The 26,606-nt window shown below is 36.7% G+C and overlaps 2 protein-coding genes and 1 long non-coding RNA gene across 4 annotated transcripts in view; 1 reads left to right on the top strand and 2 right to left on the bottom strand.

The window, feature by feature from the left end:
* Positions 1-6,862: 6,862 nt before the first annotated feature.
* zgc:153913 (carboxypeptidase N subunit 2) lies at positions 6,863-8,374 on the bottom strand. The gene has a single exon (XM_057327925.1). The coding sequence runs from the start codon at positions 8,372-8,374 to the stop codon at positions 6,863-6,865; it is 1,512 nt and encodes a 503-aa protein (XP_057183908.1).
* A 10,692-nt stretch (positions 8,375-19,066) lies between these two features.
* Positions 19,067-20,182, top strand: LOC130550449 (uncharacterized). The gene is made up of 3 exons (XR_008962418.1): positions 19,067-19,094; positions 19,810-19,874; positions 20,069-20,182. It is a non-coding gene; the product is annotated as an uncharacterized LOC130550449 (long non-coding RNA).
* Positions 20,183-23,359: 3,177 nt separating this feature from the next.
* The window catches only part of LOC130550450 (adenylate cyclase type 1-like), a 26,422-nt gene continuing 23,175 nt past the window's right edge, over positions 23,360-26,606 (bottom strand). For both annotated transcript variants that reach the window (XM_057327926.1, XM_057327927.1), the window contains exon 7: positions 23,360-25,438. In XM_057327926.1, the coding sequence (XP_057183909.1) occupies positions 25,091-25,438 (348 nt within the window). In that variant the 3' untranslated portion in view covers positions 23,360-25,090. The remainder of the gene's footprint in view (positions 25,439-26,606) is intronic.

The following is a 26,606-nucleotide window of genomic DNA, read 5'->3' as shown; positions in this document are numbered from 1 at the left end:
AGGACTTCCAGACACAGAAGCAGCTTCTTCCCCCAGGCAATCTCCCTCCTAAACAGATAACTGCTCCTTAAGAGCAATATTCCACTTCCACTACTCCTATAGTGTGCACTACTGTGCCTTATTATATCTACATCTTATGTATACATGTATACTGTATAACACTACCTCTACTTACTAAATTATCCATTTGCACAAGTGTACATACAATCTGTTAATATGTATATTCTACTATTTACTACCCTGTACAATGTCTCTTATATGTTGTTACCCCCCATTTTCCCCCAATTTAGAATCTTTTAGACTGTAAATCGTATTATATTGTATTGTCATTGTGTTGAATGTCTGTACTAGAAGCTTCCAACACCAAAGAAAATTCCTTGTGTGTGCAAGCACACTTGGCAATAAAGCTCTTCTGATTCTGATTCTGATTCAATACACGAGCACAGGACAAAGAAACAAGAGGGTATATATAGGAAACACAAACGAGGGATAACGACATGGGGCAGGTGTGCATAGTGTTGGACTTTTGAGGCAGTCCTGCATGCTAAAAATTTGAAAGAGACTTTTCTCCAAGTTATATAGAAGTTTTATTTATCAGATGTAAAAAGTAACAAAGCTTTGGGTTGTCAGTCGCTCTCCACACTCCACCACAAGCCAACAACCCAGATTATTCAAAAACACACATATTTATTCATTATTTGACGTCGTTCTCATCTTCTGACTCCTCCCTTCTGTGTTAGTTCCTGCAAAACAACATCTTTTGCAACGCATCTTTTGCACCCTGCGGTCAGTTGCTAGTTTTAGGAAGTGTCCCCTAGAGACAGTTTCATGTGTCAAGACAACATATTAAAATACTTTCAGTAAAAAACACTCAATCATCTAATGCTTTAATTATGCAGCGTTGTTCTTAATCCTATGATTCAATAAAACACATCAAAACTCATGATTATACTTAAAACATATGCAATGGATTAATTCATAACATTTCTTTTCTGTGTGACTCTTTATGTGTGTGTGTGTGCTGACTTAGAACACTGTTTCTGCACGTATGCACAAAGCTTGTTCCTCTTTTGTGGTTTCGCTCGGCTTGTCACACACACTCTATTTTTATCACAGTTTTTCCACTGAGTAAAATAGCAAGCTCATGAGATAAAAGCACACAGCTTAATGATTTAATGAAAGAAAACACTTATTGATTATATTGGTAATTAAATCATACTTCTAACTGAATAATATTTCCACAATAGTAAAACACTCAGGAAGGATAACAAGGAAACGAGAGGAGCGGGGCCAATGACGAGACACTGGAGAGAACGTATATTATTGTCAAAAGGACAATAATATGTCTCTCTCCACACATAACCAAAAACTTTGTCATGGCTCTGCTACAGCACCAAGAAAAACATGACAAAATGAAGCAGAGCCATGACATGCGCGCGCTAGTGAAACCTGCCACAGCTCGTGTCATTTTACAAACGTCCTCTGCTTATACTTTCACATATAAGATCATTAATCGTTTTAACCGCGGTTTACTTCCCACCGCTGCCTCGAGCTCAACGTGGCTGCGTATCAAATGTGTAACATGCTCATACTCCCCGTTATACGTGTTGTGTGAAATCTCCCCGCACCGGGGCTAGTTTTAAATTGCAGGCTTATCAGAGATGGGATGTAACGAAGTACAAATACTTCGTTACTGTACTTAAGTAGATTTTTCTGGTATCAGTACTTTACTCCACTATTTATTTTTCTGACGACTTTTTACTTTCACTTCTTACATTTTTAAGCAAATACCTGTACTTTCTACTTCTTACATTTTCAAACCAGGCTCGTTACTTTAGTTTTAATCTGTATTTGATGCACAATCAATATTATTTCTTGTCATTGTTTGATTTTTTCAACCTAATGATAGGTCTGCCTAAAAGCCGAAGCGCTGTGTGAGGTGGCCACTAGCCAATCAAATGTAAGAAGGCGGGAGTTACTGTTTACAGAGCAATGCGGTGACCAATCAAATCAAAGAAGACGGAGTAACTTCTCAGATCTTGAGCGTGATATTCTGCATCATGTGGTGACTCGTGAATGGTAGGGTTTTTTAGCGCGAAAGGACCAGATTTTAAATATGTAATTGAGCTATTTAGCTATTCGCATGTTCTACAAACATATACTTCACGAAAGATGTACTGTAGTTTTGTCAGAAGTTAAAGCAGCTCGTTAAGGTAAGCGCATTATTGTTGCTGTTGTTCATTAGTATGTATGAATTGCATGTTTTTTGCTATTGTGGTGTGTGCGTTAAGTTCATGAACGAGTGAAAAATACCTGCTCATTGCGTTGCTTTCGATGAACTAATTATAGTGGGCACTTTTGCACAAAAATGCGCTAATTTCCTGATTGCCATTTGAAGTGGTTTCTGGACATATCCTATTAGTCTTATTTTCTAAGTTTCTTAATGCATTTGCCTTGTTTAATCTGTTTGATCTATTTTCCTGATTTTTATTATATTTTTTCATCTTGTCATGATTAAAATTATAAGGAAATAAAAAACGATCCTTATCAACGTTGATTGTCATTGCAATAAAATACTGTCACATTATTTTGGAAGTTAAAATTTTGGGCTGGTTTTTGTTGGAGTGAGTAGGCTTTAGTGAGCCTTTGGGCTGGAAATCATCCACCTAATCTAGCAACATTGACATCAGTTTTAATGTTGAACGAGTGTAACGTACAATGTAAGAGGCTAAACATTTAATATTTTAAAGCGAGGCATAATTTCAAGAAATGTGTTTAACCAATCGAGAAAAACAGTAATGGTTACCAAGTAACAGAGGTGGACAGTAACGAAGTAAATTTGCCTGAGTACTGTACTTAAGTACACTTTTTGAGTATCTGTACTTTACTTGAGTATTATTTTTTCGGAGTACTTCTACTTTAACTTCACTACATTTGAAAGACAAATATCATACTTTTTACTCCATTACATTTATAAAAAGGTCCAAAAGTAGAAAATGGTTTCTATGCAGCGGGGTTTCCTGTGTGCGCAATTTATCTGGCTTGCGATCTGCCAGGACCTTTTAATGTTGCCAAGTATTTCAGTTTTTCTAAGCTCGCTGTTTTCCGGCAAGCTTTAAATGGCCATTTGGCAGATTTTTTTACGCAAATCTGGCAACTCTGGGATCTTCCCCGCTAAACTAATGTAAACGTAGGCGCTGCTACACCATTGATAGCGCTCTAAAAAGACAAATAGAACAATATAAGACGAAAAAGGCACATGTTAAAGTGTGGTGTAATCATCTGTGGGTTACGATCAGTCAAAGATCGTAGAAACATTGTCATGAAAATGATCGGCATAACGGCTGAACGGTAAATAAGCTTCACATACACCTTGAGCTACGCGTGCGTGTTAACTTCTGATCTGCTGCATTTAAAGCGATTTGGAAAATGAATGATGTTTTTACTGAAGTAACTATAGTTGAAGTGTTCCTGTATATCTGTATAAAAACAATAGAACCCTGCCCAAAATACAACAGAAAATGTAATGGATTTAATGGTTATAATGGGAATTGTACTATGGATACTTGTTGTCTACTTGTATGTGATGGATTCTATTGGTGGGATGGTAAACCCTATTATATATAAATAAAACCCAAAACACACTACAAAGAGGGATTTAATTTAAAAATCTCATTCTAATTCAAAAATTCATTGTTTTTTTCAGCAGGGATGGTATTTGCAGTAAAACCAAAGTATCAACATATTTACCATTTTCTATATATAGGAACCATACTCCAATTAATAATCTTTAGTAAAACCACAGCAACTAAACATACCATAGTTTCATTATACTAGCTATAGTTTATGTTTGTAGTTAAATTATGGTAACACAAATGGTAATAAATCCAACAAACACATGGCTTCTACAGTTTACCATTTACAAGAACCTTACTACTTACTGGTAAATTGCTGCTAAAACTGGTAAAGGGAATATACAAAATAAAAGAACACTGCTCATAAATACATATAGGCCTAGGGGGCTAATGAGGATAATTAGGCTAAATGATCATACAGGATTATATCTAAACTAAACATATTTGTGCTAAACATATAAAGCTCTTAAAGGAGTTGCACACTGCAAAATTTGCCCCCATTGACTTTCCATAGTAGGAATAAAAATGACTATGGAAAGTCAATGGGGGCAAATTTTGAAGTGAACTACTCATTTAATACCCCTGATGAGCTACTCGGTGTATTCAGTAGGTTGCTTCAGGGGCATAAGGTATACGACAATAAAACAATGCACAACTGACATAAAGGAAATTTACTTTTAATACTTGAGTACTTTTAAAAGCACTTACTTCTGTACTTTTACTTAAGTAAGAATCTGTCTTTACAACTTTTACTTGTAGTGGAGTAATATTTGACCAGTAGTATCTGTACTTTCACTCAAGTAAGGAAGTTGTGTACTTTGTCCACCTCTGCCAAGTAAATTGACTTGCCTAATTAATTATCTCTTTAGATAAAAACCTGAAACCTTAATTAATGAAATTAATTATTTCTCAGTTTTCTCTTTTTGACAAGATCTCCCAAGTGTCTACAACCTTTGTATAATGATATGTCCATGAATGGTCTGTGCTTAAAATTTAAAGGGACAGTTAATCTAAAATTGAAAGCAGTATGGCAAGCCGAATTAGCTTTTAATCATTCTCAGGATATGCATTTTTGATATCAACAATTCAATTTTTACTAGTAAAAATTATAAATCTTGATATCAAGAATGGAATTTCTACTAGTAACAATTGCTGTTTTTGATATCAGTAATGAAATTTTCACTAGTAAAAATGTGAATTCTTGATATGAGCAATCACGTCGTCGGTCGCAGAAATGTGTATTCTTCATATCTGTAATTGCATTTTTACTAGGTAAATGTCACAATAGACTGCCATTCAAATTCAATTTCAGATATCAATAATTCATATCCTGAGATCGATTAAAAGCTAATTCGGCTTGCCATAAAGCAGTGAAATTCTGTTATAAAATGTTTTGACAATCACAGTACCAAAAAGTCATTTCCTGGCTATTACGCATCGCAGACATAGGCTAGTAGTCAAAGAAGCTGCCACGGACCAAGGCGGAAGGCAACACAAAGAATAGCTAAAATTATGGTTTAGAACTTGAGACAAAGGGAATTCTGTCACAATTATTATCAATACGCTTGTCCTTTACGCTCTTATCTTACATCATAATTGTATTATAAATTTGTGTTTTTTTCCACTACCTAGGTAGTGGCAAATAGATTTATTCCATCAGTCTTTTTTATGCTTGTGTTCTACATAATGGTAGTTCAGTTGTGAGGTACGAGCGTGACTCTAAAACAGGTAGTAGTATTGGCTACTTTTTACTTAAGTACATTTTAGAGCCCATACTTTATACTTTTACTTGAGTAAACAAGTTTAGTCAGTACTTCAACTTTTACTTGAATACTTTTAAACATGAGTATCTGTACTTCTACTTAAGTAAAGGATGTGTGTACTTTTGCCATCTCTGAGGCTTATTAAAATAATGGGCGGGAAACTATAGAGATCCGATCAGTTATCCAGATGTGGAAGCCACTTGATGTTGACAAGTGTAAACGCGCTGTGTCCTGATTGTCTAAAGATCCGATCTGCTTGTTCGGATCACCGAGATCGCATGTTAATGCCAAGTGTAAACCCACCCTAAGTAACTAGCTACTTGAGTAGTTTTTTCATTGCATACTTTTTTACTTTTACGCAAGTAATTTTTAAACTAGTGACTTCTACTTTTACTTGAGTAACAATTTCTCTAGTTACTTGTACTTTTACTTGAGTAAAGATTTTGGCTACTCTACCCACCTCTGTTAATTATGTATTAATGCATACGAGTATACATCTGTATTGTCTGAATGTTGAAAAGCATGACTTTGGTAGATATGGTAGATAAAACTATTAGTTAATAAAATAAGTTATTAGGGAATTAATCTGCAATTACGTATTTAATTAGTAGCAATTCATAAATGAACTAATATATTAATCAGACAGAGTCTTTATTAGTTGCTGATGTGGCCATCATTAATTAATACCTTAGGAAACCATGAGTAAAGTATTAACTCTGTATTATCTGTGCATTTGTTAAGCATGAATTAATGTATATTAGTGCACCCGTATTGTAAAGTGTTACCAATATTACTTACTTAGTTTTAACAATACTAACAATGGAAATGCAAGAACAAGTTAAGGGTTGGTCAAGGTTATTCCACGCACATAATAATGAAACACATTCAAAGCATTTCATTTTTTTTGTACTTTCATTAATCAGTCAGATGTTGAAACATCCTGTTACTCTTATGAATGTACTTCGACCACCACTGAAGTTCATTCACCTCTCTTTTCAAAACTTACATTGACTGTTTTGATCAGACTGCCAAGGACACTATATTTTTCCACTGCAGCAGTCTGTTGGAATGTTGCGGATTTACATGAAAATTCATTGTAATTTTTTCCGAAAACTACACTAACAGCACCAATTTGGAAGGATCAACACCATAGCAAAACACTTTATGATATTTAATCACAGGATGTGAGACTTTTTTCTGAAAGTTTATGTTCAAATAAAAAATCCTGTTAATCCCTTACAACAATTAACAAATTTAGTTATAATTTTAGTAAATGTATGGTAATACAGCAAAAGTATTCCTTGCTGTATTGATTACTACAAATACATTTTTAATGATAAACATGGTTTAACTACAGTAGTTTTTTTGTAGTAAAAGTAAAAACATGGTAAATTTTCATAAGGGATGCTATTTAATTTAGAGCATTACAAAACTACTGTTTGTCTGAAATGTTCTTTTTACTTTCTAAAGGGTCCCATTAAAGCATCCTCCGGGTGCTGACCATTCTGTGCTCACTATATGTTCTGATTCATTTCCATTAGTGGGTTCAAAAACAGCCTGAAACTTCAAGCTGGTGCATTTAGTGACTTTACACTGGATAGATGTTGCACCTTTAAGTTCTTGAAGGGAGCACTGATTTGTGTTGTAATTATTAAAGGGTATCTTACAAACACTTTGGGCAATAGGGGCAGTCGAGAACTCAGAACTTACATTTTTCAAACACACAAGCATTTCCTTGTCCATAGAGACCAGACTGTGGCCTCTAATAAATTCAGGGTAATTGCAGTAAATTCTAATCAAATCTTTCACGTTGTTGTTATACCTCAGCCAGTCAAAGAAATAGTGTATTTCACAGTCACAGCGCCAGGGATTCCCATGGAGTTGAACTATGCATTGAAAATCAAGGTAATCGAAGAAGCCATTTGGTATATTTTGCAGGTTGTTCATGGATAAGTACAACTTTTCCATTACTTGCTGATCCCTTAACAAGCTCTCTTCTAGCATGCTCAGGTTATTTTTATGCAAATTGATTGTTCTTACACCGAAAAGTCCTTTGAAGACAGTACTAGGTAATGAAACAATCTGGTTCTCCGACAGGTCCAGATTTTTCAGTGATATGAGATTGTGAAAGAGGTCCATAGGTAGCTCCGAGAGATGATTCTGAGATAAGTCCAGATATGAAAGCAGTTGTAGTTTGTGAAAAACCCCAGAGGAAAGTTGGACCAGTTTATTCTTTTTAAGGATGAGTTTCCGGAGACTGGTTGGGAACATTCCATGTTCCAGATTAGCTATGTTATTGTTTTGGAAATTTAATTCTTCCAAACTATTCAGATGTGCAAAGATTTCTAGTGGAAGTTCTGTGATCATGTTTCCCTGCATTGAAAACACTCTTAAGAGAGAGTTGTTCTGAAAAACATCACTGGACAGAAAGCTTATGCGGTTGAAAGACAGGTCAAGTTCCTGAAGTTTGTGCATATTTCGAAAGAGTAGATTGGGCAAATATGATAAGTTATTCCCCCTCAACTGCAATGTTTCCAGTTTTTGTAAAGAGTCAAACATTACACTGTAGAGAACACTGATCATATTGTTGTTGAGAAAAAGCCTTGTAAGGTTAGTCAACTTATTGAAGGTCTGCACTTCAAAGGTAAACAAATGATCGTTTCCACTGATTTCAAGCTCCTGTAGCTCAACCAGGTGGTCAAAAGCCTTGCATGAAACCTCTTTTAAGCGACGGTTGAGAATGACCAGTTTAGTAAGTTTGAGGTTTTCTCTAAAAGAACTTATTTCCAAATGTGTGACCCCAGATGCCACAACAATCAATTCTTTCACTTGTGTAGAGATGTTAGGTAAAACTCTCATCTTGTCCTCCGAACAAATGACCTTTGCAGCTGAGAAGCACTGGCATTCTTCAGGACAATTTTCACCATAGTAGAGTTGCATGAGGAAGAGTAAAGCAACAGCATGGTGTCTTGTCATGGTTTCTGCTAAAAAAGAGAGGTTGCAGTTCAGTTTTAATGGTTCAGGGATCATTTTAATATATTTACTATTACATTCACTTATTAAATATGCCTATTTAGTCCTATATTTTATAATTTATTATTATTTTTTACATATGTTATTCTTGGTATGTGGGCTACTGCAGTGTCTTTATAATATGAGTCTCCAATGGTCTCCATCTCAAGATTTTTTATGACATCCCGAGACAATGTTTACTGAAGTAGTAGTTTCATTTTAAAATCTTTGCCTGGTATTATAATACATGTTGAATCTGTTTCTAGTCAGACACAGTCAGACAGAGCACGGACACGCAACTAAGACTATTCAATAAACTCATTGTTTTGTTTTAATTCTTTACTTCTTTCTCATTTTATTCTATAATCACGTCATCTCCTGCCTGATGTTCTTTTGCTACATCTCTGTATCTGTTTTGATGCTATGTAAAAAACTATAAAATAACAAGTAACGTTTCAGATTACGGCCCACAATTTACAGCGTAAATACACTGAAAATACAGCGTAGCCTATTCCTCGATAATTATAGTGAAGACAATGGTACGTATTTGTAGGTATAAGGTAATAAAGAGATAAGAAACCAACAATATACAGTGTAAGTACTTATAGAATATTTATAAGGTAATGATTTGAAAATTCAAGGAATAAAGGGGTAAGAAACCGATATGTTATTTACAGAAAGTAAGGCTTCAGAAAACTTGAACACATCACGACTAGTTTTATTGTCATTTGGTGCTTTTCAATTTTTCCTAAGTTCATTACATTCAATGCTTCATTACTAATCACTGATTGCAAAAACATACATCCTTGGAATATTATGTTACAACTTCAAAAAATAAATATCATTTTTGGTCTCAAAAAAGTCTCATCTATAGTTTAAAAATCACATTACAATACTGAAACAATAAATCACCTTTTTAAAAAGGGATTGGTGTCTCCGGTTTTTCTTTCCTCTTTTGGTGACCGGATTTAATCTCCTGACATCTGATATGCACGATAAAAACTGTGATGCTGCCTTTATGAATAATCTGCGAAAGGACACTTGCGTAGCGGCGTACACACACTTGGCACAGTTTTACAGCATTCATTATTGCTTCTTAATAGATTATTGTGCGAAAAGGATTTTCACTAAAATCATATGTGTACAATTTTAGTTCTCTCCTACACTGAAAAAAAGTGAAACAACTGTGTCATGTACATCTATTGTTTGAATTCACTTGTCAGTATAAATAGTGCAGTTGAAAAAGCTTAATTGTAGCGTGTCAATTCAAAGTAAACATTATAGTGATTTAGATAAACCATTTTCAATCAACTATCACTTCATATGAATGATTTGAGTTATTATTAAGTAGACCAACAAAATAAAATCTATTTTGACAGAAGAAGGTCAACATACTACAGTAGATTGATGTAACCTAAATCGACTAATTGTGTTGACCCAACTGAACTGTTTAAATTATAATTAAGTACATTAAATTGTAACCTTAAGAAAACTAAATGAAATGGCCTGCAACAAAATTGCAATTATATATATATATATATATATATATATATATAGCACAAAAAGCAAAACCCCATTTGCTGGTAATATGTTGTTTAGATAAAAACAGACGTTTCCTACCTCTATAGTGTGCAGATTTCTTTTAAGCTGATATCAAATTCCACTTTGACGTCACTGGCCTAGATAAAGAGTTCTAAGTAAACTGTTTGTCATTGGTCAAGGTTAGTGTTACAATATTTATACTTTGATTTTAAGGAGTGCCAAATGCTATTTAGCGTCCTCAAACTTATGTGAAAAAAAGAGTCAGTTGACTAAACATTATAGAGTCAAATATTTACTTTTGTTTTATTGTAAAACTATGAATAAATCAATTATCGATAGGATTAAAAGCAAAAATGAAAAGTGCAGTTTATTTAAGATTGAATATGGAAACAGTGCAGATGGGTGGGGAATAATAAAGGGCTCCTCCATTTTTTTTTTTTAATATCTGCTTTTGGGTCTACCTTCTGTTCCTGACATACCGGCTGAGTTAGATTGCCTTTTAATAAACACAAAAGTCAAAGGCAAACAGAAATGACTGCCGTAACAGGACAAGAATAAACAGGAGGAGGCGAGAATCAGAGTCGAACAGGCGTAGGTCAGTCGAGGTATAAACTGGGTCCATGGAAGTGAAGAGAGCTCGTGGTCAGGCAGGCAGGGTCAGGCGAGGTGTGAACGTCATCCAGGGGAATACTGAGAACTCATAATCGGACAGGCAGGAAGGGGAATCCAACGCGGAAGGCAAAAACAGCGGCGAGACGGCAATCCTACGGAAGAGCAACCACCATTACAATACTGGGGGGGAGGATAAAGGCTTCTGCCAAATGCGTAAATATAAATGTAAATGTATACAGTCAATACAGTAGACACTGAAAATTTTCGTCACATGCCATGTTCAGAAAGGATAAGGTTAATTACTTAAAGTTTAAAATAGTGTCCGGGTAATCAGGTGCAGGTGGCGAAGAAATCAAAGATGGCTGACGGAGTGTGGTGCATGATGGGGAGTGTAGTCCGTTAAAAGTCCGGTGACAGGGATCGGTTAAACCGTGGTGTGTGCGCTGATGTAGGGGGTGTGGCCGGTCGAGGAGCTGAAGACGTTACAAGGGGATTCCAGTTCCCCTCTGGCAAAAGCTGCTGCCTCTGCTCAAGCTCGACAGTGCTTGCACAACAAGGCTAAATAAAATAAATAAACTTTCTATTAAGGTAAATTATAGTTTTAAGATTATCATTAATAATCTAATAGCATTTGAAATGTTGTAGTGAATACGTGTCAAGTGACCGCATCCTTCTTTATCCAGCTCTATCATCTCAGCTCTTGTCAGGTCGCCACTTCCCATTCTCCGCTCTACCATCAGGTCTGGCCATGAACTGCATCCTGCTCGCTGTGGTAACCTTGGAACAATGAGACAAGACTGGCTGAGAGTAGAGTACTGTTCTGCACTCTTTGATGCAACAAGTACATCAGTTGTGTTTTTGGTTCCGGTTGATCTAACTAATGCAGCCTAAACCCTCAGAGGATTTATATTATGGAAGTCTAGTGTATGCAAGATTAAAAATATGCGTCTTTAGTCTAGATTTAAACTGACAGCGTGTGTCTGCCTCCCGGACAGTGCAGGGAAGACTATTCTAAAGTTTAGGCGCTAGATAGGAAAAGGATCTACCACCTGCACTTGATTTTGAAATTCTAGGTATTACCAACTGACAGGACGCCTGAGAGCATAATGCACGTGAAGGACTGTAATACAAGAGGAGTTCACTCAAGTACTGAGGAGCTAAACCATGTAGGGCTTTATAGGTAATAAGCAAGATTTTAAAGTTAATGTTATGCTTTATAGGTAACCAGTGCAAGTTTGACAGAACTGGGCTAATATGTTCATACTTTTTTGTACATGTAAGAACTTGAGCTGCCGCGTTTTGGACCAGTTGGAGTTTTTGTAATAAGCCTGCAGGGCAACCACCTAACAGTGCATTACAGTAGTCTAGTCTTGATGTCATGAATGCATGAATTAACTTCTCTGCATCTGACATTGACAGCATATGACGTAGTTTAGATATATTCTTAAAATGGAAAAACGCAATGTTACAGGTGTTGGCGACGTGGCTCTCAATGATAGATTTCTATCGAATAGAATGCCAAGATTCTTTGCTGACGACGAGGGTTTTATGGAACTTCCGTCAATAGTTAAGCAGTATTCTTGGTTGTTACTTATAGCAGTTTTCGGTCCAATAAGTAACACTTCTGTTTTGTCCGAGTTCAGTAATAAAAAGTTGTTACTCATCCAGTTTTTTATATCGACTATGCATTCCATTATTCGATGGAACTGCTGTGTTTCATGAGGCTTCGAGGAAATATAAAGTTGAGTATCATCAGCATAACAGTGAAAGCTAACTCCGTGTCGCTTTATTATATCTCCTAGAGGTAGCATGTATAAAGAGCAGAGGTCCTAAGACTGATCCTTGTGGTACACCGTACTGGACTTGCGATTTGCGTGACACCTCATTGTTTATTGCTACAAATTGAAAACGGTCGGATAAATAAGATTTAAACCATTTCAAAGCTATTCCTTTAATGCCGACGTATTTTTTGAGTCTATGTAGGAGTGTGCTGTGGTCAATGATGTCGAATGCAGCACTAAGGTCTAGCAGCACCAATAACGAGATACAACCTCGGTCAGACACCAATGGCAGATCATTTGTAACTCTGATCAAAGCAGTCTCTGTACTGTGACATGCTCTAAATCCAGAATGGAATTCTTCATTGATGTCATTCCTTTGGAGGAAGGAGCATAATTGAGTTGAAACTACTTTTTCCAGAACTTTAGATATGAAAGGTAGATTCAATATAGGCCTGTAGTTCCCTAGTTCTCTATGGTCGAGATAGGGTTTTTTACTAACGGCCACCTTATATGCTTAAGGCACATGTCCTAGTGATAGAGATGAGTTGATAATACTAAGAAGAGGATCTATAATGTCTGGGAGCATCTCTTTCAGTAGATTTGTAAGTATAGGGTCTAGAATACATGTTGGTGATTTATATGATCTAATGATTTTAGACTTTTAGACAATTAGACAATAATTGCAATTTCTCCTTAGGGGCAGTGTAGTTAGTTTGTTCAGTGGGTTTCACTTCTGGTTGCATTGTTATAATTTTTTCTCTAATATCTTGGATTTTATTTGTGAAGTAGTTCATAAATTCATCACTGTTATGCTGATATCCAGAATATGAAGTCGCTGATGATTTATTATTTGTTAATCTAGTTAATTTGGTTTTCTTCTAGACGTTTTAGGGCTTTCCTGTATTTTCGAATACTATCCTTCCATGCTGTACAAAAGTTGCGCTCCATTTTTCGGGCCGCTTTCTTTAGAGCCTGAGTGTGTTCATTACACCACGGTGTGGGGCTGCCATTTTTAATCTTCTTTAAACGTAGAGGAGCAACTGTGTCTAGAGTTTCCGAGAAGGTGGAGTTAAAATTTCCAATGGTAATGTCAAGATATTCAACGTTATTTCTCATGCTAGAGATTTAAGACAATTCAGGCAGATTATCGAGAAACGCATCTTTGGTAGTTGAAGTTATTGTTCTACCATATTTGTAACAAGGAGTTTGATTTGCAGCCGTAGGCCAGTGAAGCAAACATAATACCAGATAATGATCCGAGATGTCGTCACTCTGCTGAAGGATTTTAACGTCGTCCACATTTATACCTTAAGACAGTATTAAATCTAAAGTATGATTACGAAGGTGAGTGGATCCTGACACATGTTCACTAATGCCCATGGAGTTAAGAGTGTCTTTGAAAGCCATTCCTAAGGCATCTGTAACGTTATCTACGTGGATGTTAAAGTCACCAACGAGAAGGAGTCTATCTGCGGCCAGTACTAGTTCTGATAAGAACCCACTAAATTCTTTAATAAAATCTGTGTGGTGCCCTGGAGGCCTATATACAATAGCTAGACTTTTTGCCATATTTCTAGCCAGGAGGGAAGCCCTACCCCAGGATTGATGGAGACCGTCTCGTTTCAACAGGTCAGGTTTGCCCTCAAAATTTTTATAGAAAGATTTATTATTGTTTGCGGCCTGCCCTGACCCACGCCTGTTTTTGGATTACGAACTGGTTTGCCTTTGACATTGTGTTTGCTGGTGATCGACCCTTCCTGTTTATGACCATGCCTGTTAATAAAGCTTTGCATTTGGATCTGTCTCACATCTTGTTCACCCTGTTACAATCATACAGGTTTGAAATTAAATGAGGTTGAGGAAATTATGAAAAAAAATATTTTTGGGTGAACTATCCCTTTAAAACAATATCATTATTTTTATACTATATAACGCTGCTTTTCAATCCTTCTTGCTTACTGTAGACTTACGAGTACATCAGTATGAGCAAATTATTAACATTCCTCCCACAAATGTTTCACAAAGATCATGAAAGAAAACAATTGACTAGAGATGACGATAAACCTCTGCCTTCCGCATCTTTGCTTTTAATGAGAATAATCAGACAAGAAAATGCAAGAAATAAAGAATTGCAAATGCATGAAATTCAAATTGTTTAAACAAATATTTAGTCGCCACCATGGAAAATATATGGCATGTGTGATCTCTCCTCCATAACCACTGATGTTTCGTGGTTTTTACTCAACAGTGAGCTCATGGGATGTGGCTTCCTCAATTTTCCACATCAAATGTATAACCCACTGGGGCAGATCCACCTGCAGAAACACACCAAACCATTTATCTGTCATTTAAACCATTTTGCTCTGTGAGGGGGTTTACATTCACATGAAAAGCAGAGTCAAATCTCTAGAACTCAATCTTTACTATTGAGTCAGGGGATTATACGTTAACACCATGGCACATTTGGTTTCTTTCTGGTTAGCATTACCTGTAGTGGTTGCCTCTGTATCTTCTTATTTTTTTTCTTGGGTTTTGGTATGTCATTGTTGGTGGAATATGTCTGCAGTTCTTCGTTTGCGTCAGACATACGTTTTTTTCTAGTTTTCTGAAGAGCCTGTACTGTAGTTGTTAATGTTTCCATTATTAAACATGTGCAGCATGGAACGGGCTGTTTGTTTGGAGGGTATGCTTGTGATCTCAGCAGTAGAGCTTTGTGCTGCCATCTGACCATTAATGACACTTTCCTGTGTTTGAAACACTTTGAGGGTTAAATTCAAATCCTCATGGCTGCTGGATTTGGTCCAGAGAATTAACAGACTCCTCGTGCTCTATAATGGTGTGCAAAGAACTCATCTCTCTAAGATGAGAGCTGGAAAACACAGCAAAAATAAAATTGTATTATTCAATCATTTTTAAATTTACTTATACCGTAAACATTACATAACAAATAATGAATGTAGAAATGATTAAATGCAAGATGTATTGTGGTGTGTGTGATTTCTAGTGATCACTTCTCATATAGAAGATGTCTAAAAGGTGACTTGTCCTTAGTATGTCCTAATGTAGACATACTGTTTTTCTACACACTAAAAATTATATGTTACATAACAAAAAGAGCACATACTTATATATAAGTAGGCAAACTGGGATGAAGCACAAGCTTTTGTTCTTTAACATGGTTCAATACTTGATTGCTCATCCACTACTCCGTACTGTTTTTGTGTACTGTATATTTCTGTGACATGTGTCATGATCCCAGTCCATGTTTGTGAATTTTTATGTTTAAACAACAGTTAAGCAACAACTCACCATATCCAATATTTCCACACGGTAAAACTCAAAATAAAATCCTTTAGAACAAAAAATATCCACTGGACGTCTTCAATAAAGGTCTCCCCCCTTGAATTATAAAAAGGTTTTACATCTAGTTCAAGATTTAAACTACTTTTTTCTTTAATTAGAGACTACCGCTCAAATTCACCATTCTCTTCTCCGTGTGGATTGTGCTGACTCCTCCCCCCATCCCCCGAGAGCATCAAACTGCTCTCATTGGTCAGTTTCCAGGTTACATCATTCAACTCTATCTTTTAACAATAATGTTATTTATTTTTATTTTCCTTATTTATTTACACATTATTTAATGAACTATCATACAAACATGTGCTTCTATTTATAAAACTATATACAAAACAAGTATATAAACCAGTAACTAAAAACAATTAGTCTGGGTTACACATGCCTACAGGCTGAACATGTAATTTGCATTCGTATGATGTCAGCGTTGTCAGAAAGTTCTGGCTTCGCAGTTTAAATGGAGATGATAAGGAATTGTTTACAAAAATTTGCACTTTGAGTCCCAATTTCAAAAGTTTGTGTTTTCAGTTCCCAAAATGCTGTTGATGTGTAAACGATAATAACCCAGATAGCAAACTGACTCCGGAACGGATCCGCCCCGGAAGTGTCACAAGCTCCGGAACGGATGCGCAAAACGGGTCCGGAATGGAGTCCACTTGCACAGCGCAGCGGATCCGGAACAAATAAGGATTGCGGATCTGGACCAGATCTGGGGCAGACCCGCCCTGTATCCGCTGATAAAGCAGCTGATCCGCCACGGATCCGATCAGGACCCGTTTATAAAGCAGCTGATCCGCCACGGATCCGATCAGGACCCGTTTATAAAGCAGCTGATCCGCCACGGATCCGATCTGGTCATTCTGTCTAGATACCTTTCAGATCCCTCATTTAAAACTAGTATTCTGGCCAAAACTAGCTAAAGAAATATTTCAAATCTAATGGACCGACATTGGATAGACTGGATTGCTCTATAATATTTAATATGCCTGCCTTTATTAATAAAACATGATGAAATCATTCAAAAACTTGTAAATCAAAAAAAACTTGGCTTGCAAAAATCACTTCAGAATTAAAAACATCAAGCAAAGCAATCAACAGTAATGTTACTGGCTACGTAACTGTACAAATAAAGCATATTTTAACTATTCTTACCGTGTTCCGTCCTCACCGACCTGCCAGCTCCAGCGTTTCCACTGTGTGAGGAGATGGATTAAGTGACTGTGACGGTTTAAAAAAGGCGCGTTCGGTCAGAGAATTTCGCCCAGCGTCAGTTGCGAGTCCGCGAGTTGACAGTGCGTTGTGCGGAGGCGGGGCATATTCTGTGCATGTGGCCAAATTGAATCTGAGAGTACAGCAGACCAGGCGACTTGAAGGCGGATCCGCCCCGAAGTCTATTGCTATCAGGGAACGCATACACGACTTCTGTTTTAGTTGAAACAGTCTTGAATTAAGGATTTGAAATAAAAGGAAAATACAGCATTTTTATATGGTCAGAGAATCTAAACCTATTGAAATGCCTTGTTAAAACAATCACATTGGACAAGCATTGCCACTTAATTAACACAACATTTCAGCAGAATCACATTGATCCTCTTAAAGGAGTTAAAATGAAATAAAAAACACATTAAAAACAAAATGTACGACATCCTGTTGGGCAGAGATAATTACTGTGATTTTTTATATGTACCAAATTTGGTGACTGACCTCCACAAATTTAGACAAAAGGGGGCACAAGCAGAGCGCCACCTCGTGTTTTGCCCACATTGTTGTAAACTTTTTCCAGTGAGGACCAGGGGCCTCATTTATCAAAAGTGCGTAAAAAAGGTTCAATATTTTGTCGTACGAATGAAATTTAGAATGTGTGCAAGTACAAAAAAATCTGTATTTATCAATCGTGTGCACGCACTTACGCAAATGAGTAAGCAATTGTTGTTGATAAATCCTACATGTGCAAGTACCATGCTCTTTCACGGTCATTAGCATTCGGAAACGCCTCCAATTTACCATATATGGTGACAACACCTCCCTTTATAAATCACGTGAATGTATTCTGTGCTGTCTTTAAACAGATAACCGCAGACTTTTGGCTACCACTAGATTCTCTGCGTAAGCATGCTCCGAGGTGTTCTAAAATATACACACAATTCTACATATAAGTACAAGTTGGTAAATCCCAAGTTGGTAGAGCCTGGATGGATTCAAGGACCTTTGCGCTGCTACAGATTTCACAGGCCATGAAGTGCATGGCTCAGCCCCCTGTTTACGGACCTCAGGGAGTCTGACAAGAGAGCCCTTCTTAGCGCTTTGGTTTCTCCCTCCGGCCTCTTTGGGGATGCTGTGTATTGCAAATGATAACGTTAAAGAGTAAGTAGCATGGGATCATGAAAATTACATGTCATGCAGTGTGTTATGTTGCCGTGTTTGAAAGTAAGCTGTCTGCCAAGTTGTAAGTCCGAAGGTGAATAAATAACAAAGTTATTGGCTTGTAAAAATGGGAGTCGACTCTGAATCATGCAAACAAGACATGAGCTAGTACGAGTCTCTAAACGCCGCGTATCTACGACACTACACATATTCCCCTTGCTACGTTTTGCTGGGACTGCCGCGAAATCTTTACTAGTCTCCTCCCCTAAAACACTGTCGCTCGTTCGTGATGCGTGTGTATCATGTCTAGAACCCGTGTTCTACGTTGTGAAACTAAGTCCGTCTTATTTCAACTACCAAAGGAAGAACTTCTGAGGGAACAATGGTTACAATTCATTTTTCAAACGATACCAAGGGAGTATAACCCCAGGGTTTTACTGTGCGCGCGTCATTTCACCGAAGATTGCTTCAATAATCTTGGCGCGTTCACTGCAGGATATGTGAAACTATGGAGACAGATCAGTCTCAATAATAAAATATTTACAAAACACAATTCATAAATTCACAGCACAATTCACATTCACAAAATCAGATTTGTAAATTCAAAACACAATTCATAAATTCACAAACATTTTCCCCAAATGCTCACACAAATATATCTCGCAGAAATAAATTCAGAATGTTTTCTCAAATATGTATAAATCATGTTCTTGAATCACTTTCCAGTAAACATTTGTGAATGTTGTTACATGTATTTATGGATTGGTGAATCTGCATTTGCAAATCGTCACACGTGTGTGGGTTGCTTTGAATTTGTGTGTGGTATTTTTGAGACTGTCCTGCCACGGTGAGATTCAAGCGTAACTTTTTTTTAAGGATGGCCTGTTCAGCCAATCGCGTTGAGCTTTTGATCCATCAACCAAAACGCTCCTTACTGAAGTGACTCGAGAAGCTCGACGCTGCACAGTATTGTGCAGGGTGCCTGCATCGGTTCAAAAACAGAGAGGGGAAGAGAAGAGCACACTCAACAAGTAAGTAAAGTTTACTTTTTATACCTGATGCCACTCTATATCTCATAAAATATTCATAAAGCTTGTTTTTGTTACTGAGCTGGCGGTGTTGAATTGAATGTGAACATGTTTGAACTGGTGTTTGTAAGAAGACTGTTGCAGTTACCAGAGCCTTTAAATTTCAGTCGCCACAAACTTTGCTCTTGCGGTTCACGTAATAAAACATTTAAACAGATGTTGACACGTATGCCTGAGCGATAAAATAAGAGTCATTTTAAATATTGTAGTTGGGGCTCGGGGGCGTTGGATCCTCTGCTGTTATATTTTAAATGCTGGCAATGTTTTACCTCTTCAGGATGTCATCGCGATTCGCAAGACAAAGCATATTTAAAGCTTTGATATGTTAATGAAAGAAGGGAAATGGCGTGGAATATGACTTGTGGTGATAGATAGTTTCAAATATTGAATTTCAGCACCAAAGCACATTTATTTCAGTATTTTTCGACCACATTTGTTGCTGAAATGACTGCATTTCTTGTCTTTTTAACATATTAGTTGATCTCTCACATCCAGTAGTAGTCAGCTTTAGTTAATGTGTATTGGTAGATAATAGCTACTTAGATTTATATGTTCTAACTGCAGTTAACTATACTAACAATAAACTTGGATACATTGATGAATTTAAACTGTGCCACACAACTTAAACCTCTGACACATTGTTCTCTCTCCTTAATAGGAGCTGATAGAAAAGTCTAAGCAAGAGATTTTCCTGTAGTCATGCAGTCTCAAGTTTCAGTTGTGGTGGGTGTTGTTATTATTTATTTAATACAGGCAAATAATAAAACAAACACTACACATGTACAGTAGGACCGATTATTATTTCGTTATTGTTATTATTAAGCAGGTAGTCTGTTACAGAGACTGAAATGACATAAGCTTTTTTTTTTTTCACTCTTAAATGTGGCTTGTTAACGGGTGTATGTCTTTGTTTTCAGCAGGATGGCTAATGAGTGGAGTGATGAATTTTCTGGTAGAGTGATGCAGTTTCTCAGTGGGGTCGTTGGACTGGTGGAGTTGCTGGAGCTGGTGGGGTGGTTTGATGATTAGCCTGTAAGATAGAATTGAATTGAATATTGTCTGAAATTAGTTATAAATTCATTGTCAAGTGCCAAAGTGCTATCACATACAAGGCCACACATTTTCACTAATTTTTAAAGCAGATATTAATATGATGTAAAGCACTTGAGGCACTTGATATAATATGGACAGTTTTATATCATAAATTCATACATTAATAATAATGCAAAGACAAGAGTCCAGACAAACAAGTGAAACAGATACATACCCATGGAACATATTTCAACTTCACTATGTCACAAATATTTTATGTTTAACTACATTGCTACATTTGCTTGACAGTTGGTTACTTACTAAATTAACTTGACTTTTTAGGTAACTGTTGCTGTACTGGAGATGGAGTTTTTACTATCATCACTGGCATATTATTAAAAGGATGCAATGGCTATTTTCATGTTTATGCCTTTTCTGGTCTCCTTTTTCTACCTGTAAGAGGTTTAATGAGTGTGACGAATTTCCATTCAAGGAAAGGCTCATCTACTACCTGGATATATTAACAAATGAAATGTTTGTTGCCTTATTTATTTTGCAATTACTGCCAAATGTATTTATTGTTGCTTGCATCCACTGATATTTACTTGTTTTGCATGTTTATGTGGATGTCTTATATGTAAGCATTAGTATATAATTACGACTATGTTATGTATTCTATGTTACGTTCTCTCTTAAACTAAACCCATTCCTTTCACTGAAAGCTGTTTATTCAAAATGTCACTACTCACTATTGCTTTTCTTAAGAAATAAAGTCTGTAAACACTGCACCACTGGTTTGTGCGTGTGCTATGTGGGGGTCTGAGTGAAAGATGCATGCTTTGCAGAATCAGATCCAGAAACAACGTCGCAAAATAACATTAGACAATGTGTTGTTATAAAGATTTTCTGTTTGTTTTAAAACTATGGCGAAACAAAGTAGACGTGACAGGTTGTCATAGTCTAAACGGCCGGAACGTTCATGTTATAACTATATTTGCGTCCACACCAACGGACGACAACGATAACATTGTGTTTATTTTAGGCCTGCGTGCTGCAGTGTTCCCAGTCAGTAAAAAAGAATGAAGATGACCTGCTGCTGCTGCTTTCGTTTTCGTTCCCGAACGTCTTTTCTCCAAAATATGACAGCAACAGCTGGATGATCGCTCTGACACTTCTCTTCCAGGGAGGCAAAAATGCAAAATATGTGTTTGGTTCGTCATGTCAAAATATGTGTTCGTCGCGTGAACTACGTGCAATCACGTATCATGTCAAAATACGTGCCTGCTTTAGATGCGTCCAGAGGGTTTATTATAAAAGAGGTGCTCGCGTTTGCTAGATACTCGCTTAGTCTCGTGTGTAATTATAGTTAAGTGTTAAGAGAGTGTTTTACGAGTATGCTGTGAATGCGAGCGTCGCTTGAGACGCGACTAAAACATATTTTTGACATTACGAGCCACACAAATGACGGGCTACATACATGGTTTGATGAGCTTCGCATTCGTGCCTCCCCGGAAGAGAAGTCACGGATCGTCACTGAAAGCATATATTTTGCCAGCTTTCTCAGATTTATGTATCAGTGCATTTAATGTGTTAATATTTAGAATTGGCTGCAAATACTGTAGCTTCTGGGGTTTGCTCAAACAGACTGTCAAAGTGTGGCGACTGAAATTTAAAGGCTCTGGTAACTGCAACAGTCTTCTTACAAACACCAGTTCAAACATGTTCACATTCAATTCAACACCGCCAGCTCAGTAACAAAAACAAGCTTTATGAATATTTTATGAGATATAGAGTGGCATCAGGTATAAAAAGTAAACTTTACTTACTTGTTGAGTGTGCTCTTCTCTTCCCCTCTCTGTTTTTGAACCGATGCAGGCACCCTGCACAATACTGTGCAGCGTCGAGCTTCTCGAGTCACTTCAGTAAGGAGCGTTTTGGTTGGTGGATCAAAAGCTCAACGCGATTGGCTGAACAGGCCATCCTTAAAAAAAAGTTACGCTTGAATCTCACCGTGGCAGGACAGTCTCAAAAATACCACACACAAATTCAAATCAACCCACACACGTTTGACGATTTGCAAATGCAGATTCACCAATCCATAAATACATGTAACAACATTCACAAATGTTTACTGGAAAGTGATTCAAGAACATGATTTATACATATTTGCGAAAACATTCTGAATTTATTTCTGCGAGATATATTTGTGTGAGCATTTGGGGAAAATGTTTGTGAATTTATGAATTGTGTTTTGAATTTACGAATCTGATTTTGTGAATGTGAATTGTGCTGTGAATTTATGAATTGTGTTTTGTAAATGTATTATTATTGAGACTGATCTGTCTCCATATGAAACGACTATCCTTGAAAGAGGTGGCAATACCAACCTTATTTGGACCTGTTAGCTCCACCGAATCACAACCTGTAAGTGTCAATATTTATTTTTGTCTTAACTTCAAGAAATATTTGTGTACCTTATGTCTGTGTTTAGCTAATGCATATAACGCTATCATTAGCATGTACCGTTATTTCTGGGGTATTACAGTTTGTTTATCTTGCTATTAACTCGGCTAATTCAATTGTTAAATCTATTAACTCTCAAAGTATTTATTTCAAAAACTGAGTCGAGTACTATCTGTATTGTAATAACATCTGAAGATACGAACACCGTACACTGTATGCCATGTCAACTAGTCCAAGACACGAGATGAACGCGTTTGACCAATCACAACAGACTACACCATCTGACCAATCACATGACACTAGGCTAGCGGATAGGAGGGGACTAGACGGATGGATCGCGGAGAGTCAGACAAGAAGTATGGTAAGAATAACTGCCTATTATTACGACATAATAGTGTTTTTACACCTTGTATGTACATAAACTTTTTGTTGGACACTCCATAAACCAAAGTAGGACCTTAAAAATCATATGCTACTTACTCTTTAAGGTGGCATGAAAGACAGCTCTATGTTGTTCAAGAAATGTTTTACTGCTCAACTTAAAGTAAAAGTGGCATTTGGGTGCTAATGTGCCTTGTAATAGTTTGTTTTTTGCACTATTGGAAGATGGAGACCTTAGAAACTTGGATAACCAAAAAAGGACACTGCCTTCCTTGATGGGTATTAAAATAACAATGAAATAAAACATGATAGAGAAAAAATATTTTTCCCAGTATTTATTGAGATCTGTTAGAATCAACTATCAGTTTTTGCAGGTTTCTGGAATGCAAAGGTCCAGAGTTATACACTTTCAAAAACAGACTTTAGAACAAAAAAAAAAGCGCCTTGTGTTTTTTGTGTTAACCATGATTGTATGTGTTGATAGTCTTATGGTAATCATTTTCAACAGTATTTTATGAAATTTTTAGGGGTTTCCTATAAATGACACAAGCATTTCTAATTTACACCACTCTATGTGGGTATGGTGTGCTTTTAAAATTGGGTATGACAAAATCAGGCGGAAATCACAAAAAAGGCCACTTTGCCTTCCCAAGAGTACATTAGAATAACTCCTCAGTAGTATGGGATAGAGAAAAAAATATTTTTACTTCTATTTGCAGACACTTGCTGGAATCAAGTAAAGCTATCGGCAGGTTCCTGGAGGACACGGGCAGAGTAATACACTTTTAAACACAGATTTTAGAAAAAAGTAAAGAAAAAGATCACCTTTTTTGTTGGTTTCTCATAGGACCGAAAACATATACAATCATATTTATCCCTTTCAACTGTGTTTTTTGTAATTTTGGGAGATTTGCTGTAAAGTGACACAATAATGTCTTATTTACACCACTCTATGTGGGTATGGTGTGCTTATAAAACTGGGTATGCCAAATTCAGGCGGAAATCCGTCACAGAAGAATGTCACAGAGTTAAACAGGTTAAAGATTTTGGCTAATGATATTAAAAAAGAGGTTATGCCTTGATAAATCATTTTTGGTTTCACACTGCACACTTCCTGCAGTTTAAGAAACAGAAGACTTACTTTAAAAATACATATTTTAAAGACCCTATATGCTGTGATTATATACTGTCTTGTACAGTAGCTGTGCACACATGCTATTTTGAATATGAAAACTGCTTATGTTTAAAAGAAATGTTGAGCATTTAAAGTCATGAAACATGAAATGGGATTCACAACCCATTTGGCTTCCAAAACGTTCCAGAAGGGAACTTCCCTCTTGAAACACTACAACGCCTCTTTGACCTTTATATAGTATGCAGGCTAGAGATTAAGTCCATCCTCTAGAGTACATTAAAACATCTCAATGGTAGTTCTTCAAATTGTTATTTGCTGTTATTGCTAAAACCTTTATTTATGTTAATAACAGTAAATTACTGTATGAACTATTGACAAGATTTAAGAAGGCTGTATTTCTTAAAACGTAACTGCATAAATAGCTCCATGCCTGTTGGGTCAATCTGACCAATAGCCTGCACACAGCCTATATGACATCACCCGTAAAATAAGTCATTTGAGAGGCATAGCAAGTTATTTTTGATGTTCGATCATAAAGACAAACATTTTTCTTTGTTGGGATTAGTACACGCTAACAAATTGTGCACAACAAAGCCTTGAAATGTGTAATGAAGGAATTATTGTGCATTTAAATTGTGTCATAAAAAGTAAAGGGTCAATTTGGATTTAACATTGAGCTAAGCTGTAATGTAGACCAAATGAGAAAGCTGATGCATCAGGGAAGGGATATTAATCAAAAGGGAAGACAATTCTTGCATTCTTTCAACATCTTAGACATTACCTGAAGTTTTCATAAAATTTTAACTCATGTTGCTGGTGTTTTTCTAAATCATGGAAACGACAGTTTTTTCACCCTTCACAGCTCTGTCAATATTATGTCATTCAGTTTAATCACTGACATTTCTCTGTCCCAGTGAGATCTGTCCTCCTACAACACACTTTCTTCCTTGGTCTCCTCCCCTTCTTCTACAGTTGGTATGTAGGTGGCAGCACTGCGACTGTGTGTCCCTTGGGTGTTGCTTATGCCAACCCTAGCAACAAAGCCTGAGGTGACAGATGAGGTACTATCAGTCTTGGTTTGTGCACTACTTGTGCGAGCGATGGCATGAACTCTCCGCTCTAGACCACCAGTGTGATGTGGTGCTCTGTTGCCTGCGTCCTGGGCTTTGCCCTCCAGGAAATAAGTAATCATCTGACCTTTGCCCTTCACACTGACATTACCGCGACACACCAGATCGTAGTTGTTCTGAAGCAACTGGTGGACATCCTCTGTAACCTGAAAAGATGGTACATTCATAAATAGGAAAAGAAAAAGCTAACTATAAAAACAAAACATTTGTGGCACAGCCCACATGTTAAAGGGGATAACCTGGCTCCACATATCAAGGTTAAATTGTAACATGAAAATATTTATGTTTGTACTTGTAGAAATCTTGGTTTTAATTTGATAATAGTTTCAAAAATCTGTACACCAAAGATGGCATGAGGTTGAGAAAATTATGGGTTAAATTTCATTTGTTGGCTAAGAACAACACACACACACACACACACACACACACACACACACACAGAGATGTTTGGACAGATGTTATTTTAGCTGTGTATCAAAGTGTATTCAAGTTACAGTTTTATAATGGATATTGTCTTAAAGTGCACACTCTCAGCTTTATTTAGAGTGTATATCATATCCAGATTAGTTGAAGGCTTTAGGAATTACAGCTCTTTAATCTATAGCTCCCCCCTTTTTGAAGGGACCAAAAGTAATTGGACAGTTGAATCAAAAGCTGTTATTCACAGGTATGGGCTTTTCCTTAAATAATTTCTTCATAAATGAAGCATGGTAAAGGTCTGGAGTTGATTCTACGAGTGGTGTTTGCATTTGGAAGCTGTTGCTGTGAACCCACATTAGGGGGTTCAGGGAGATCTCCATGCAAGTAAAACAGACCATAGTTAGATCTCAAAAACACAACAAATTGATCAGAAAGATGCCAGGAACATTAAGAGTGGCCAAATCAACAATTTTGTACATTCTGAGAAAAAAAAAAAACACCGGCAACAAAACATCCTGGGCGTATATGAGATAAAAGTGGTGGATGATGACATTATCCTCTCCGTGATAAAGAAAAACACCTTCAAAACCTACAGACAAGTGAAGAACACTATTCAAGAGGTAAATATGTCAATGTTTGTCAATCAAAACAATATAGAGATTACAAGGAAAAATACAGAGGGTTTTGATTCAACTGTCCAATTACTTTTGGGGGGAGCTTCATATTAAAGAGCTATAATTCCTAAAGCCTTCAGATAATCTGGATGTGAATACACTCTGAATAAAGCTGAGCGTGCACTTTAAGACAATTTACATTATAAAACTGTAACTCTAAAATAACAAAAATGTGCTTCTGTGCTGGACCTAACTGTATATATATATATATATATATATA

The sequence above is a fragment of the Triplophysa rosa genome, unplaced genomic scaffold (genome assembly GCF_024868665.1).
Source record: "Triplophysa rosa unplaced genomic scaffold, Trosa_1v2 scaffold336_ERROPOS208794+, whole genome shotgun sequence".
In the NCBI taxonomy this organism is placed as follows: Eukaryota; Metazoa; Chordata; class Actinopteri; order Cypriniformes; family Nemacheilidae; genus Triplophysa; species Triplophysa rosa.
This window is presented reverse-complemented; position numbering and strand designations above follow the sequence as displayed.